Source organism: Diuraphis noxia, unplaced genomic scaffold, assembly GCF_037042655.1.
Source record: "Diuraphis noxia isolate RWA-SAM2 unplaced genomic scaffold, SU_Dnox_SAM2 contig0005, whole genome shotgun sequence".
Taxonomy (NCBI): Eukaryota; Metazoa; Arthropoda; class Insecta; order Hemiptera; family Aphididae; genus Diuraphis; species Diuraphis noxia.
The window spans coordinates 46,071,078-46,090,206 of NW_028301715.1; the positions used below are offsets into that span (position 1 = coordinate 46,071,078).

At 34.3% G+C, this 19,129-nt stretch overlaps 1 protein-coding gene across 2 annotated transcripts; it reads left to right on the top strand.

Annotated features, from left to right (window-relative positions):
* Positions 1 to 1,478: 1,478 nt before the first annotated feature.
* Positions 1,479 to 9,316, top strand: LOC149055412 (uncharacterized). Of its 2 annotated transcripts, none has more exons than XR_016191895.1 (2): positions 1,479 to 8,704; positions 8,767 to 9,316. XR_016191895.1 is itself a non-coding variant. In XM_089228408.1 (2 exons), exon 2 carries the CDS (start codon positions 2,782 to 2,784, stop codon positions 7,960 to 7,962), a length of 5,181 nt encoding a protein of 1,726 aa, XP_089084534.1. In that variant the 5' UTR covers positions 1,479 to 1,938; positions 2,001 to 2,781; the 3' UTR covers positions 7,963 to 9,316. The 2 variants fall into 2 exon arrangements, 1 of the variants encoding a protein (XP_089084534.1); XM_089228408.1 differs by having other exon boundaries at positions 1,479 to 1,938; positions 2,001 to 9,316.
* The last annotated feature ends 9,813 nt before the right edge of the window (positions 9,317 to 19,129 follow it).

Below are 19,129 nucleotides of genomic sequence, written 5' to 3' on the forward strand. Positions count from 1 at the left end.
GACCGAAACACAAATTACATCACAGAGTATATTATTATATATATTGTACATATCATATTATAAGAGTTTAATTGCATTAGTATACGGTGGTATTGTGTTACCTACTTTGTTACTTTTTTTTTTTTAATAATAATGACGAGGTTGGTCAATGACACCGAAAAGTCCTTCATCATTACTTTCTGACGTTTTCTATTTTTCCCGAAATTCGAGCAAAAAACTATTACCTTCCGGAAGTGCCACCCGCTATGCCAATGAATCTGTGTAATGGTAAAAAATACCGAATTGTCATTCTTAAAAAAAAAAAAAAAACTATTATATTACAATTGGTGTTGGAATGTTATTCGACGGTAGTCGAAACCAGAGGTTATAATATTATTATCTAAAAGGACGAAAAAGAGTATAATACCCCTACCGAGTGCTGTTATATATTATATTATAGTGTTATACAATTCATAACAAAACGATTGTATAAACTTCAGTGAGTTGCAATATTTTCATATTATTTAATACTTTAACACTTCAAAAACAACCCAAATATATTTAGCTAATCCATATTATTCTTACGAATAGTACCTATTATATTTTTGGTTTTTATTTAATTTTGTCTTATGCGCCAACTAGTTTATTGCACACATACACACAAATAAAATAAAATTATAAAAATAATAAAGACAATATCAATTTCGTAATAATAGGCCAATGAAGCAAATGAATTGAAGCTGCACTATGTAAAAATATATTTTTTAAGAACGTAAACACCATGGCAGCGGAGCAGTGCCTGCTTGTCTCGTACGACACTTGTGTTTGTGATGTTTCGGTAAGGATCGTTTTCTGTATTTTTTTGTTTTAAAAATAATAAAAAGACATTCTAATAGTTTAAATTATTTATTTTTATTTACAGTACCTACTCTCCGAAAAGGTATACGTCGATTTGTTATATACATAATATTAACTCAAAATAAAGTTGTATAAATATTGTTTTGCAACATAATATTTTTGCTCGTTCGCCATTTAAATTTTTAATCCATCATTAGAAAAATATTAATTTTTAATAGATAATTGCATAATATCTCACACTTATAATATAGCATTTAATCGTTGGCAATTATTTTTTGTATTGGTGGTTAAAAGTTTTTTAATATAATTCCGTGTCTCATGGATCATTATATTTTATAAGCACACAGGTGAAATCGCATATTTCATATGCGATTTTTACATTTTGAGTATTTATCACAAGCCTCTAACGGTAGAATCTTGTTTTGAGTTAAGTCAAAACCAACACCATGTGAACGTTTTTTAAGGTCTAAAAAGAAATCTGGCAGTTTATAGTCAAAAACGTTGACGACGAGTCATCCTCGTCATAAAAACACAAAACACGTTATTGTGAATCATTCTATAAGTTTCGTTTATACAATATATAATATACATAGTATTTGTTCGCGTTTATATGTCATGGTGTTGCATTCGTTGTCGTTTTCGTTTTAGTATTTTCGCGCGATGCATTGCGTTGCGTATCGGTGCGTTACGTAGCCGCGGTCATTGTCGGCGGCGGCAACAAAGCCTCCGTGTGCGACAGACCGGTTACGTAATCGCGCTGTTATCATGGCACGGAAATGTTCGTTGTGTGTTAACATTTTTGATTTTTCGGTTATGTTTTTAGTAAAAAGTTAAAGTCATGCTCTCAGTGTCACAAGTTTTCTTAATTTCGCGTGTTTGTCCAGTTTTGTGTGGTGGCACTGAGACACTTATCTTCATCTTGTTGTGTCCGGCGGCATAGCCTTCGTGGTGAATGTCGTCGGCACCGTCGTTGTTTTTTTTTTTTGCGCTTACTTCTCGTAGTGTACACATCAATTCGTTTATGTTCCTGTGTCTGCAGCCATTTGTTCTTTTGAAAAACACGTTTTTGTCACCTCTTCGTTTTTGTGAATCGGCCGTCTGGTAAAGTATCGTTCGAGGCAATTTAATATTGTCCAACGTCTAAACCTTTCTTTGTTTTTTAGCTTGCCAGCGGTCGCCTGTGAATAACGTTGTTTTGTCAATTGTGTGATCGTTCTTGGTCTGCAGAGCACAGCAATTTGTATTTTGTCTTCGTTGGTGATTGTGGCTTGGTGGTCGCACGTACTGGACTGTGATCGTTACTTTATAATACTGCTGTGTGCCGTCTTAGGCAGGTCATTACAGTTCTGGTACGGTCGCGTTGGGATTAAATCCGCCATCAATCACAATCACATGTAAGTATTGGTCGACCATATTTGTTTGTTTTTTCATTGTTTAAGGCCGACGGGCCTAGCCGCAAAGGCTATTTATTATTATTATACTTATAAAAATAGTGTTCCTATTAATTATTTATTGTGTGCCGTATGGGCCACTTATTTTTCTTATAATATTTTTATTGCATTATTTTATTGTAGTCATTGTGCAGCTATAAGGCCAGTATTATTATTGTTATTACTCGAATTATTGTTATTATACTTATTATTATTGTTATTGCACAAATATTTCTTATTGCATAAATTATTATTATTATATTTATTATCATTTTTCTATAAATCATTGTTTTTATTACATTTTATTATTATAAGGCTCATTTATTTATTTTCATTTAAGGCGAACAAGCCAGCCTATTATTTGTATCTAGGCACTTGCCGCGCCCACATTTGGTGACCTCGACGTGATTTGTACTTATATTCATATTTTTTGTTATTTTGATTTTGTATTCTCCTTAATTGTCGAACACATCACATTCAAGTTCAACAGATCAATCACAAACTCAACTGCACCATGTCGACTCCTGAGGCTGGGCCTTCCAAGGAAATGCGCAAATTGATCAAGCATCGAGTCTCGACTAAATCCACTATCCAAGTTATAAATGAATATGTCAAAAACTTCAATCCAGCAATTCATTCCAGTAGACAATTGCAAATAAGATTAACTAAATTAAATGAATGTATTGATTTATTTAATGAAGCTCAACAGTCTATTGCTGATTTAGATCAAGGACATGATGAAGAAAGGGAGCGATTGAAGTTTGAAGATGAATGCTTAACATTGAAGGCTACCATGGAAGATCTTATTGCCAAAAATACACCTGCTGAAATCGTTAACACTTCACACTCATCTCATTCATCCACTGGAGATTCTTTAAGACTTCCAACAATCCAGCCTCCGACCTTTAATGGAAATCTTGAAGACTGGCCTTCATTCTTTGATACGTTTAATGCACTCTTTCACAATAATGTAACTTTAAATGATGTGCAAAGACTCCATTACTTAAAAACCAGTGTGTGTGGACCTGCAGCTGATATTATAAAAACATTCACGATCACTGCTGAAAATTATCAGGTTGCTTACAATGAGTTGGTACGTCAATTTGAAAATAGAAGTCTAACCATTCAGACACACATACGTGCCTTACTGCAATCACCCAAAATAACTTCACCTTCTGCAGCTGATTTACGAAAATTGCACCACCACATTGCTTCACATGTTCGTGCTCTTAAAGCTCTTGGTCAGCCGGTGCAGTACTGGGACGCCTGGCTGGTGACTTTAATTTGTAGCCAACTTGATTCAATCACCGCTGGCGAGTGGCAGTTACGTCAAGACAACAAAGAGCTTCCGACTTATGAGCAGATCGAACTATTCTTGTCTAAGCGTGTATCAGCATATGAAGTATGCTCTAATTCAGTCAATATATCAGATAAAATTTCCAAAGCTAAACCTCCGTATCATAACCATGGCAATAACAAATCGTTGTTTACTCGCTCATCAGATCAAAAGACTATCAAATGTCCATTGTGTTCATCTGCACATAGAATATATCATTGTGATACGTTTGATAAATTGCCATTATCTGAGAAGAGAACTGTGGTCCGAAATGCCAAGCTCTGCTTCAATTGTTTAAATTATGGTCATCAAAGTGCAGATTGTAAATTTTCGCATTGTCCTAAATGCAACAAAAGGCATAATTCAAAATTGCATGAAGAACCTTCTAGTGAAAGACCAAGCATTTCTCAAACCAATGATGAACTAACATCACATCCCATTGCCACTGCCATGTGCACTGGGGTAGCCAACACACACTCTTCAAATTTAAATGTACTTCTAGCCACTGCTATTGTGAACATTTGTGACAAATTCGGAACTATGCATTCATGTCGAGCCGTTATGGATTCGGGCTCTCAATTAAATTTTATAACGGATTCCTTTGCTAAAAAATTGAAACTATCTGAAATAATGAAGTCTCTCAATATTATTGGTGTTTCGTCTATGTCATCTTCATCCAAACAACTTGAAGATACTACTGTGTGTTCACGTTTCGGTGATTATACTACAAAAATTACGTTGCATTCATTGCCAATCATTGTCAACTCACTTCCATCCCATTTAGTTATCCGTGAAAATTTGAAAATTCCTAATAACTTGCAAAATCTCTTAGCTGATCCACAATTTCATCTACCAGGACCAATTGACTTATTACTAGGTGCTGACCTATTTTTTGAAATTTTTTCTGGAACGAAGGTCGCACTGAATAAACATGCTGCTCTCCACCATACGAAATTTGGTTGGATAGTTACTGGCAAGGTTCTGGAGACATCAAACTGTAACAAGTCATCTGCCTTGATGGTAAATCACGATTCTGCTTTGTCTTTTTTTATATCAAAAAGTAATCAACGTACTATGGAGGAACTCAGGGCCGAGGAGCATTTCAAAGAGAATTTTTGTCGCAGTACAAATGGTCGCTTTATCGTGCGGTTACCACTATCTCAAAATCCTGATGTACTTGGCAATTCCCTCACTATGGCCGAAAAAAGGTTTTTCAATTTAGAAAGAAGACTTGCCAGAGACAACTCATTAGCTAAGCAGTATGATGAATTCATTCAAGAGTACATAGCGTTAGGTCACATGGAATTAACAACATCCGCCAGTGACAAGCCTATGTATTATTTACCACATCACGCGGTCTTCAAATCAGACAGTTCAACAACAAAACTTCGTGTAGTTTTTGATGGGTCTGCGGAATCAACTTCTGGACTTTCATTAAATGATATTATGCTGAGAGGACCAAAGATCCAACCTGATATCTATAATATTTTATTGCGTTTCCGCTTAAACCGTATTGCACTAACTGCTGATGTGGCAAAGATGTATCGCCAAGTGTTAGTGGATGAAGGAGACTGTTATCTACAACGAATAGTTTATCGCTCGCATCCTGATGAATCTTTGAAACATTTCAACTTAAAAACTGTGACCTACGGTACAAAGTCTGCTTCCTTTTTGGCAACACGTTGCCTATTCCAACTTGGTTATGAACATCGTGATACTGCAATTGGTCAAACTATTTGTAATGATTTTTATGTAGATGACCTCATTAGTGGAGGTGACTCTGATCAGGATTGTTTTTCAATATATGAACAGCTTCAATCCATTTTGGGCTCTGCTGGTTTTCCTCTACGAAAATGGTGCTCAAGTTCTAAAGATCTCCTCAATCGCCTGCCTCATGCGCAGGATGATCCAAACTTTATGGTCAAATTAAGTGAGGACGATGTAGTGAGTGCCTTGGGACTGTTGTGGCAGCCATCTATTGACAGTTTTCGGTTTTTAATGAAGAAATGGACGCCACCTCAGTTCATTACCAAGCGCAGTCTTTTATCAAATATAAATAGTGTGTATGATCCTATCGGCTTCATTTCTTGTGTGCTAATCAAAGGCAAAATTTTTATGCAACAAGTGTGGAGTTTTAAAATGGATTGGGATGAACCATTGCCTGGAGAATTATATTCAAAGTGGATCAAGTTTTATTCGAGTTTGGGTAACCTTGATAAATTGATCATACCAAGATTAGCACTAGCACATTGTTCTACCAGATATACACTTCATGGCTTCTGTGATGCCTCACAGAATGCATTTGGTGCTTGTGTCTATATCCGTTCAGAGACCAGCGACAATGTTTTTGTTGTAAATTTATATACATCCAGATCTCGAGTTGCACCAATCAAGGCCACTACCATTCCACGCCTTGAATTATGTGGTGCTTTACTATTGGCTGAATTAATTACTGAGGTTAAGGACGAACTCAAAAAATCAAATATTACCGTGACGTCAAATAATACTTATTTATGGACGGACTCAACTATCGTCCTTGCATGGATCAATAGTTTATCTCTCTTTCAAGTCTACGTTGCCAATCGCATTGCTCGAATAAATGATCTAACGCATGCATCACAATGGCATCATACCCCGACTTCTGAAAATCCTGCAGACCTAATCTCCAGAGGTGTAGATGCAGACTCAGTAAGCACTTGTTACATTTGGTGGCACGGTCCAAAATGGTTGAGTAAAGATAAACAAAGTTGGCCCAAAAATCCTACCTTACCATCAGAATTACCAGAAATTCGGCCTATCAATATGGTATTGTCGGCCATAGCAGAAGAAAATTTCTGGATTTTGAATAAATATTCAAGTTGGATTATGCTCATAAGAATCACTGCTTTGGTACGCCGATTTGTCTCCAATTGCAAGGATTCCCTATCAAAACACCCTGAGAGACGTGTTTTTGATTCTATCACACTAAATGAGTTACTGCTAGCTGAACGTTTTTGGTTAATCAAGGCTCAAAGTTCTGCATTTCATGATGAATTGGTGTGCTTGAAGGCTAAAAAGAATGTGCATCGCAAAAGTGCATTGACTTCGCTAAGTCCGTTCATTGACGACGAAGGCTTAATCAGGGTTGGTGGTCGACTTACAAATGCGCATATGCATTGCAGCAGCAAGCATCCAATCGTTCTTCCTTCCCGAGCCACAATAACTAAATTAATATTTCGTTACGAACATTGTCGCCTCATGCATGTAGGCCCTCAAGCTTTACTGGCTCATATATCTATAAAATATTGGGCTATTCGAGGCAGAATTGTAGCCAGAAAGGTTGTCCAGCAATGTGTACAATGTTTTCGAGCGAATCCTAGATTTTCAGCCCCACCAATGGCTCCGTTACCAAAGGAGCGTGTGACAATTGACAGAGCTTTTAATCGCACTGGAGTAGACTTCTGCGGACCAGTTTTAATTAGGAGTGGTATTAGACGAGTCACTGCTATTAAATGTTACATCGCCGTCTTTGTATGCTTTGTTACCAGAGCGGTGCACCTGGAGCTAGTTACTGACCTGACAGCCGATGCATTTATTGCTGCTCTATCAAGGTTCATGTCCAGGAGGGGAATGTGCTCGCATTTGTATAGTGACAATGCTACAAATTTTGTAGGAGCTCACAAGGTGTTGAAACAGTACTTCTCACAAAGTAGCAAAAACCAGCGAGTCACGGATCTGATGGCTAACCAGGGAATACAGTGGCATTTTATTCCTCCTTCTGCACCCCATTTTGGCGGCCTCTGGGAGGCAGCTGTAAAGTCCGCCAAACGGCTTATGCTAAAGATCACAAAGGGTGCACTACTTACTGCGGAAGAGCTGAATACTCTGTTGTGTAAGATCGAAGCTGTTTTAAATTCACGTCCTATGACATCGTTGTCTGATGACCCCAGTGAATATAAGGCCCTTACTCCAAGTCATTTCATTATTGGAGGGAATCTCATGTTGCCACAAGAGCCGGATTTATCGGCCGTTCCTATGAACAGATTGCGTAGATTTCAATTAATGCAAGCACAGCTACAAAGATTCTGGACCCGTTGGAGCATGGAATATCTACCACAGATGCAAAAACGCGGTAGGTGGACTTCTCCAAGCAGAGCTATTCAAGTCGGTGATCTGGCAATACTTAAGGAAGACAATGTCCCCATTCTACAGTGGAAGTTAGTCAGAATCAGTGCCGTGCACCCCGGGGCAGACGGAATCATTCGAGTTGTGACCATCAAACAGAGTGCTGGTGCTGAAATGAAGAGACCTGTCGTCAAACTTGCACTCTTACCCAGTACTGTCGACATTGCAGATTCCGAAGACCCCATTCCTTCTTAATTTCATTGAATTCATTTATTTGTTATCATATTCTTTTTTGGATTACCATTATTTATTTGTTATTATATTTTTTTTTTTTTTTTTTTGGATTGCTATTATCTATTTATTTTTTTTTGTTTTCTTTTTTAAATGTTTATAATCTATTTATATTGTTAGCTAATCGAATGTTTATGTTATACTATATCATATTTAATTTGTGTTGAATTGAAACTCCTGCGTCCTTTCAAGGCGGGGAGAATGTTCGCGTTTATATGTCATGGTGTTGCATTCGTTGTCGTTTTCGTTTTAGTATTTTCGCGCGATGCATTGCGTTGCGTATCGGTGCGTTACGTAGCCGCGGTCATTGTCGGCGGCGGCAACAAAGCCTCCGTGTGCGACAGACCGGTTACGTAATCGCGCTGTTATCATGGCACGGAAATGTTCGTTGTGTGTTAACATTTTTGATTTTTCGGTTATGTTTTTAGTAAAAAGTTAAAGTCATGCTCTCAGTGTCACAAGTTTTCTTAATTTCGCGTGTTTGTCCAGTTTTGTGTGGTGGCACTGAGACACTTATCTTCATCTTGTTGTGTCCGGCGGCATAGCCTTCGTGGTGAATGTCGTCGGCACCGTCGTTGTTTTTTTTTTTTGCGCTTACTTCTCGTAGTGTACACATCAATTCGTTTATGTTCCTGTGTCTGCAGCCATTTGTTCTTTTGAAAAACACGTTTTTGTCACCTCTTCGTTTTTGTGAATCGGCCGTCTGGTAAAGTATCGTTCGAGGCAATTTAATATTGTCCAACGTCTAAACCTTTCTTTGTTTTTTAGCTTGCCAGCGGTCGCCTGTGAATAACGTTGTTTTGTCAATTGTGTGATCGTTCTTGGTCTGCAGAGCACAGCAATTTGTATTTTGTCTTCGTTGGTGATTGTGGCTTGGTGGTCGCACGTACTGGACTGTGATCGTTACTTTATAATACTGCTGTGTGCCGTCTTAGGCAGGTCATTACAGTTCTGGTACGGTCGCGTTGGGATTAAATCCGCCATCAATCACAATCACATGTAAGTATTGGTCGACCATATTTGTTTGTTTTTTCATTGTTTAAGGCCGACGGGCCTAGCCGCAAAGGCTATTTATTATTATTATACTTATAAAAATAGTGTTCCTATTAATTATTTATTGTGTGCCGTATGGGCCACTTATTTTTCTTATAATATTTTTATTGCATTATTTTATTGTAGTCATTGTGCAGCTATAAGGCCAGTATTATTATTGTTATTACTCGAATTATTGTTATTATACTTATTATTATTGTTATTGCACAAATATTTCTTATTGCATAAATTATTATTATTATATTTATTATCATTTTTCTATAAATCATTGTTTTTATTACATTTTATTATTATAAGGCTCATTTATTTATTTTCATTTAAGGCGAACAAGCCAGCCTATTATTTGTATCTAGGCACTTGCCGCGCCCACAGTATTGATATACTCGATAATAACTGTCACCAGTTTAGAGCTGTATACATTGATGCTAATGGTCGTTATTATAACAAACATCGATAGCAGATGATAGAGAAAAGTGTATATTTAACAGGTTTGTTTGTAATGATAACTTAATAGGATATCGGCACACCATTTGTTTTCTCTCTCTAACCTATGCACAACATATAACACATTCACGATGATCCAATCATGTGTCCCAAGTTGGTTTTTTTTTCTATATTTTAATTATTTTTTTAAATATTGTATTACCTAGTTTACACGTTCGTGGCTGTGGTACATAAAAATAAAAATATCATAATATTGCCAAAACAAGCGAAAACATGTGATGTTCATAAAGTTTAATAGATAAATTCACTCTGTAAAATAACTACATATGGTAGGTCATGCTAAACGTGCTATGTGGTGCGTGGTTCAGAGAGAGAAAACAAATCGTTCATTGACATAATTTTAACATAATATATTACGTACGTTTAGCCAAAATGATGATTCAAACTTTGGTCGGATCACTTTCAAATCTTAAAATATGAATTTTGAATATAAAACTACTTGCAGTGTATTGAATTGTAGTGGCGAGACCTCAGCAAACGATAAGTGTACGACGGACACACGTGCGCATAATAACTACCATGTATTGATATATCATCATCGTAGGTGCATATCCTATATATGCGCTGCAAAATTCGCGATATCGTCGAAGAGCATGAAATAAATTGAAGAAACTGTGAACATAATATTATATAGCAACGTATATATTTATATCGATGGATTATTTGTAACACTGCAGTGTCTTACGCGGGGCGTTCCACGGTGTACTCGATTATTTTTCCACGACTATATAGTGGTTTATTCTCCTTTTATTTTATTTTCCTCTATTTTCGGCTGACGGGCTCTCGAGTCCGGCACCATATATATATAAGCGGTCGAGGCAAGCCGTAATTCAAAAAACCGTTCGCACTCGCCGTTGACATTTGGGCGTAGAAAACAAATTCTCTTCCGCGTGCGTCGGTGGTTTATATACCGATTACCGAACGTGGTTGTAACCACGCTGCGTATCCCAATCCCGTGAAATAAGTCAGTGTACGGCTGAAAAGGCGGGCCCGTATATGGCGATGAAAAAAATTGTTGTTTCGCGTTCCATGTTAGTATGTAATATTAATAATAATAATAGTTTGCACCGAAAACCACAATAGTCTGTATAGTATGTTTTGTTCACGCTGTCTATATACACATACACGGATAGATCGTCGAAAGCGATAAGAACCGGCCTTTATAGTCTGTCACATCATTGTATCTATAATAATTTAATGTAATATCGTTGGCCGTTGGGAATAACATTGTTTTTAATTTCGAAAAACTTTTGACGAGGTCATCTTTTAAAAATGTTCGTTTTAACGTTGAAAAAAAAAATTTAAAAAATAATGTTGGTTGTTCGTTTTCGTTAATATTAGTGAATGCGTCCAGATGTGATGATGTACCTATGTGTATATATATAATATACAATTAACACATTATACAGTTTTTAGTTTTGTTTTAATAAATTACCAAGGTATAGGTAGGCGTATAGTATAATTTTTAGGTTCACCGCGGTCGTGGGTCACGACTTTATTAAAGTATAATAATTTAATAAGCGAAAATGTCATTTACCCGACCTCATTCGTTTTTATTTAATTGAACGGATCTGTTTAAATATGCAATGCGAAATATAATATTTATGAGACGAAAATAAATTCAGAAAAATATAATATAATATAATATTTTCGAAAACAGTCCTGGTGGCTACAGTATTGAAATATTATTATTATTATTTCGATATTTCAAAGTCTGCGTACCTACTTGTATATTATAATGTATAAATAATAATATTCTAGAGTAAATGTACATTTATTTTAAATATGGTATCGGGTATATTAAGCTGCTGTTCTTTGATCAAACGAATTAACCAAATGGAAGAACTTGCAAATCACGCGCATAGGTGCATATAGCATTGATATACATATATATATATACATAAGAAAAAATAGATCAAACGACATAATGAACGGATCTGATATACTTTCGATGCATTTTAAGATCCGGGTATTCATAATATATAAACAGTATTATCGATTTGTGACATGTACTTTATAATATTTAATATGTTATAAAATTTTAATAATATACATTATGCGCATATGCAAGTGCAGCATATTGCCGTACTATGCAATAGTTAACGGGATCTTTTAATTGCGGTTTAATGTTTATATAGACTATATTATTATGCGTATATTATGTTTTGCTAGAAATTAATTCGTTTGAGTTGAAAAATAATAACGATTCGTAAAATATACGCGACTGCTGCAGTTGCGCCAATGTAATAATTTATTATGAATTATAATGATATCAAGTGCTGAACTTTGTGTGGCCCTCGAGGCTTACACCCATACGGTTCTGGCGTTCTCATTAGTACGCCCGCATGTATCGGGAAAAAAAAAATTGAGATGAAAAAAAAATTTCCATGCAAATGCGCGTGAGATATTCGCATTGCGTTTCTAAGAAAAATTAATAATCAATTACGGAGATCGAATGAATGCTGAGAGTTCGGGGTAATAGTAAATAAAATATACACGAATCTGCACTGCCGCGTGAACGCTGAAAACTCAAAGTATAAAATATATTGACATAGTAGCGGTACATTACTATATATTGCAGTATAGTCGATTATAGTATATATGTATAGTATTGTCTTGTAATATACAGGATGATTTTTTTATCGAAGAACACTCATTATTTAAAAAAGTATGAGTGTATGAGTATGAGTGTTCTTCGATAAAAAAATCACCCTGTATTTCATCATATTTACTTATTATATAAATTGTATATAGATTGTAAATTTTCTTAAATAAAAAAAAAAAAAAAATGCATAGTATTGCTGTCATTATTTGAAACTCAATAATAATAATTAATGCGTGGTAAGAAAACATTTATACTCTGAATTCAATAGTTGTTTTTGAATTTTGGATTAATCCAACACGTCTTGACCTAGTTATACATTTATAATTGATTGTTGTTCGTCGAATTGACTGCTGTTTATTGAACAACCACTAAGCAATACACCTCTCGCGATGGAGTTATATACGAATATATACGACAAATGATAAAACTGATTGAATTCACATTTTTCTATTAATTTTTTTGTCTTTCGTCACAACTTCGTGCTCTATAATCGTCGGAGGTTTTTTCGTCTACATCTCATCTGCGACCATAGTATCGGTGCGTCCTATATCGTTGGTACTGCAGCAGACTAGTATACTCGTATAACAATATTGCAGTATTATTAAGTGTTGTGCCGTCGGAACCAGATCGAAGGCTAACCGGCTAACCGCGACGATGTAATCCGATACGTGCGAGTATATACTTAATATATTATTATTATAGTTTTTCCCACCACGAAAATCGGCCGACGCGCGAAAAAGATTCTCGCTGTCGAAGTTTTGCACATATAGTCATCGGAGCAGACGTCATGCGCGATAACAAACGGGTATGCAATTGTTTTTACAATTTCTTTTTGTCACGCCGGACCAATTTCCTCGCCAAAGTTCCGCTGCACAGAATGCAGTACCAGCATAATAATATAATACAATATAATATCATATATGATTGCGTATCCGGTTTTCGTTGGAACGCGAGCCGCGGACGACCTGCAGAACGACGAGGACGATATATTTACGACCGGTACGCGCTGCTGCATAAAACATCAATCAGAGCCTCGGGAATTTTATTGCCTCCGCGACGACGACGATGTGCATGTGTGTGCGTGTGTAACGTGTATATATATGTTAAGTGGACTTCGTCTTCGACACACATACACACACGAATAGGTACATACGCCGCAATAATATAATAATACGAACCGACACCGCGGAACAAAGGCGGCGCGGAAAGTGTCGGACAGAGTTATGGCGTGCCCATGATCCGAATACCGATAGGGTCCGATTAGACGTCGCGGGGTACGAAGATTTTTTTCCTATTCCATTACATCTCGTACTATATAATATATATATATATATATAATATATTCCGTCCTATATATATTATATGCCTACACTCACAAACACACATAATATATAATATGTGCATTTTTATATCGTTATATATATATTCGTATACCACACGCACATGTGTCAATATATTATATACATATAATAATATGTGTATACCGCAGCAACCGCCATCGACCAGATGGAAATTGTGCTCCGAGCTCGTGCGGTGCGCTGCAGTGAGCATAACGTTTATTTTTTCTTTTTTCTTACCATTCTATATAAATATAATATTAAATAGTATATAAATAGTAAATAGTTATATCATATACAGGTCGACGATTGACCGTAACAGCCACCGCCGCTGCTACTGCTGTGATAGTTTTGGACGTTTTGGTTCTCTTTATTTTTTTCGTTTCTCGTATCGTTATTATTACCAGCTATGATGTGTTATTCCCTATATTATATACGCACAGGGACTTACGATAGTCGACCGTGATGTGTGTGTGTGTGTGTGTGTGTGTGTGTGTGTGTGTGTGTGTGAGCAATCGTATAATATTATTATTATTGTTATTATATGTGGACGACACCGGTGGTCCGCGCGCGAATTCGTTTCGGTAGCACATATTATTATTATCATTAAATCACGTGTGCTGCGAAAAGAATAATAAACATAAAAAAAAAAAACTATTTTTTGGCCCACCGTCCGAAGTTTGTCCACGTCTAGAGGCGTATTGTGCATTATAATCTATTATAAGTATACACACCGAAACGCACTGCAAGTATAACGCTACTGGGGGGTTGGGTTGGTAAAAAATGTAAAGAGAAAAAAAGTAAAAAATAAACGGTCGCCGCCACAGTCCGGAAGCGCAGTTCAGCCCTCCCGCTAGGTGTTCAAAATATACACATTATTAAAAAAGCAAACCAACACCATCATTAACGCCCATACAGATATATTATGTATGTGTGTGTATTATTATGTATAGAAAATAATTTTAAAAGTAACAAAAAAACGTTACGATTCGGTCTATATACCTATATATATATATATATATATATTATATATATGTACATAATAGGCGGATAGAACATTTCGACACGACGTTATTTTTACGCGTATATTGTATCACACGCACAAACAGACGTAATCCCATATTTCGGAAGCCATAAATTGTTTTCGGTTTTTTCTTCTTCTCTTCGCAGCGTTTCCTTTTTTTCCCTTTTCGGAGTCTTAACGATTCGACACACTGTCCGTTAATGCGCGTGATGATGATGTGTATAGAGAGAGAAAAAATTTCGATCACTGCATGAGTCATTATATTATATTAAATATTAATATAACATAATAGCTTACACGTAGGTACCCATCACCACGAGTGTGCCGGATCGTTTTGCTGGACAATTGGGGACGGTGCGCATGTAACAACACCGAGACATGTCCTATCTCAACCGATAATTTATTTCATCAGTTGCACTAGAATATCGAACCACAAACACGCTCTACTATATATTATAATAATAATGCGACGAGTTTTGTGCGTAATTGTCGATCATGTTTATCAACGATTATTATTGTATTATAATATGTTATTACGATGTGAGACAAATGACAGACTGTAATAATACAGTTATGGAAAAATCAGTTGAAAATGCTTCCAACACATACTAACTGAACATAATATAATATTATATTCGATTATTGAAATACGAACTCGTATTATACATTCCCTGTTACCGAAAAAGTTTCAAATACAACAATTCTGTGATATACCTCTTCGAATGTTGCGTTGAGTTTCTAAACTCTATTGGTATGCAATTTAATTTTCACGAATGAATGCACATTCTTCAAAATCATACATAATACAAAATAAGTTTATTTCCAAGTGCCACGATAAATGAAAGTGCAATTTGTAAATTCAAAAATAATAATATTGTAAATTTTAATAATTTTAAACTATATTTGAATCTAACGCGTAGGACATAATTATTACATGTCAACACGAAATATTATTTATGATTCATGAGCTAATAACTTTGTAAGAGACAATTAGTGTCTAAAGAGTGATTTAATACATCCAACTGTAAACTAAATTAAGTTATTTTTCAAATTAAATACTTTGTCTTATAAATTATCAACATTCTTGGAAATTAGTTTACACAATAGGCTTATAATAATAATGAATTAAATATTTTTTCACTTTATTGCTAGAACTTCTTAGATACATGTATATAAAAAAAAGTCTCTAGATAAATTGTGTTTATTTTTCTGTAATATATTAATATACCTATCAAAATTCATATTCATAAAGTTTTACAGTTTTTCTGAATAAATAAATCTATTACTTTTGTTAAGATTAATATACATAAAATGTCCTTTTATCTTAATATTATTTTATTCTTTATCACTATAGATACGCTATTCGCAGTCTCAAGCAGAAATTAATTTCACCGTGTAACAAAAATATAATGTTTACAATTTTTAAAACCGTATAATTAATCTTTTCGCCTCATTATCGATAGGTACCTAATATCTACTCTAAGTTTGAGATGAGATTTATTAAAAAGCGCACCTCAAAGAAACCGATAAAAAATGTTCTTATGGCATGTTTAAACGTTATAGTATACATTTTAAAATAATTATATGATATTATATATAGATTAAAACAACGAAAATAACGTTTTAGTAATATTTAAAAGTTTTTGTCCGGTTTTAAAACTTAACAGAGATCTGACTTCCAAGTATGAGCATATTATTGCTAATTTTCTATTCTATATAATATTACATAACATTGTAATTATAGCAGATCTGCAACGGGCAAATTGATATTAAGCTATAAATCGTCTATTGTAAGTGTCTTATGGAAATTATACTAACTCGTTTATGTTTTATTCCATTTGAGTAAATAAAATAAAATCATAATTTTCTTAAATTAAATTAAATTTTAAATTTTAATTTTTCAGAATTATTTTTTGAATTAAAACATTACTTATTTGATAATTTGAGAGTCATTGCACACGGTGCACAACAAATAATTTTAATCATCTACTAACTCGACGGACTTATACACTTTATAATATGATTTACTTATTTATTATTGTCATTTTGGTAGCACCCGTATCGAAGTCAGAAATTACCTTTATTTAATCAACTATATTTGCTTCGATCATACTGTACTACGAACACTGCAGATATAGATTTTGAAATTTAAAGAACAGAATAATATTATGTATACATAATATACGTATGAATGCATATGTAAAGAAGTCCGAAGATATTTTAATTATAAATGTCTGATGTCGTCTATTAATTGTTGTTCGCGTGTAAGTGAGTATAAATAGGAAATTTGTTTACGTTTCCATGTCGAAGGCATTAGATGGTTCTTCGGGGCGGAAAATGGATTTCCACGGTCGTACATAACACACACACACACAAACATACATATATGGTAGGTACATGGACATTTTTTTTTTTATAATTGAAATAACGTTGGACAAGAGTATTTCTCGAGCCGGATCTAGGCCTCATAAAGCAACGTTTCCTGGACAAGGAGTTTTATTGTTGACGATTAATCGTACATAGCAACTAGGGCCTGATCGAATTGCATCGGAATGATGATAATAATAATAATAATATTTCCACACCCCAATCACCGCTCTCTTCAGTCTATCCATCCGGTCGTAAAACGACTTGGCCGAGAGGGTTTGTATATATATATATGTATATATGTATGTGTAAAATACTAAAATATGGAATTGAACTTCAGTCTGATATTTCAAGTAGAACAATTCAATTGATAATGATAATTATTGTTTTATAACATTTACAACCTGCAATTAATAACGATTTTACAATGTTTATGTTCTAATTAAACAATATTGTACATTGGGCTTATATAATCACGTGTCTTGTTGCAATTTAAGATCTTTTTCAGCTACGCATTTGAAATAATTAATATAAATAAATTATTTGTCCGTGTGTTATTTTACCTAATATATTATCATATGAATAGCTATGATTAACTCAAAATAATGACTTTATGCGGTTTTAACACTTCAATTTATTATGATTTATAATTATGAACGAAATACTAGGTAGTTATATACTTGATTGTATGTTAATTCAATATTTAATAAAATAATCGTATTTAAAACGTTAGAAAAAGTAATACAATACATTTTATTAAAATACATCGGCAACTATTTTACTAATACAATATATAGGTTTAAATATTTTACGGCATGTGTAATTTTTAATAAAGATCATATAATTTAATGTAGGCATACCTACTTGTTATTAAGGATTTTTGTGTATTGCATTTCTAAACTTCTAAATAAGGTACTTATTTTAGATAATGGTACTTTATTTGAAGACAGACCTATTCGTATTTTACGAATATTAGATCGTAAGATTTTAAAAGCATTGAATGATTTATACACCAAATACTTGTTTATAAATCGGACATCGAATAAACAAACTCAAGAGAAATCAAAAATCAACTCGGCAGTAGAGTAGTTTGTCTATTTAAGTGGTTATAGTAACTTTTATTTCGCCTTGTATCGTTCAATCCATTATACCCATCAGGTAGCGATTTGGAAAAACTAGAATACTTGAGATTTCAATAGTCGTACAAAATGGCGAAACATTTCAAACGATTGATTTTCTAGGAACGTGAACAATATTGTAACACTAACACGTTTTATACACGTACACTGCACACTATATATTATTAAGCCCAAGTTGCAAATATAATTAATAAATTACTTCATGTGTACCTATAATTAAATGTGCTTATATATAGCACGTAGGACGTAGGTAGATCACAGTAAACAATAATTATTCACTTTATTCATAAAACATACCATTAATAACATATTAACATATTTTACCTAACAACAGCCCAAAGATAAAAAGGAAACAGGCTTTTGCATAATGCCCCTAAAGATAACATATTATCGATATAACGTCTCTCGTATATCCTTCGCTATGTAATTAACACTAAAAAGCGTGAGTTTCATAAGCGTAATTTAATAATAATAAACCTACAGCTGGTAGGTGCGTTAAGCGAAAATGACGCGTTAAACGTCTTAAAGTGGCCGTTTATTACAACATTTTATGATAAGCGTACCTATGCGATTCCCACAGACAAAAAAATATTATTAAAAGTCGTTTTAGAAAATCACAGAACATAATATTAATGTGATATTAAATATCAGACGGTGCACATTATGCATCGACCAACTGTAATTCTGATAGTTTTATTATATACGTTATATTATGGTGTACGACAGAGAATGGTCATTTTTAAATATTTGTTTATAGGTGCATTTAAACGTAACATTTATTTTTACGAAACTTATTATCCGAGATAGTTAGCAATAATAATAATTAATAATAATCATACGGAGTTGGGTACGAAATTTAACGATCTCGGAACAGTGCAGATCTAATTACTGTATTATACGAACAAAATATGTAGGCAATATTGAAATAATTACACATTAGGCCATATCAATTATATATTTTAAACAGACGAATGAACGTAATATTAAATAGCACGCTGCAGTCGAACACACCCGTGTCATAGAATGCATCTACGACAGACATACTGCTACGATATTCGTATATAATATAATATATAGGTTTAATGTGGTGTGGGATTTTAAC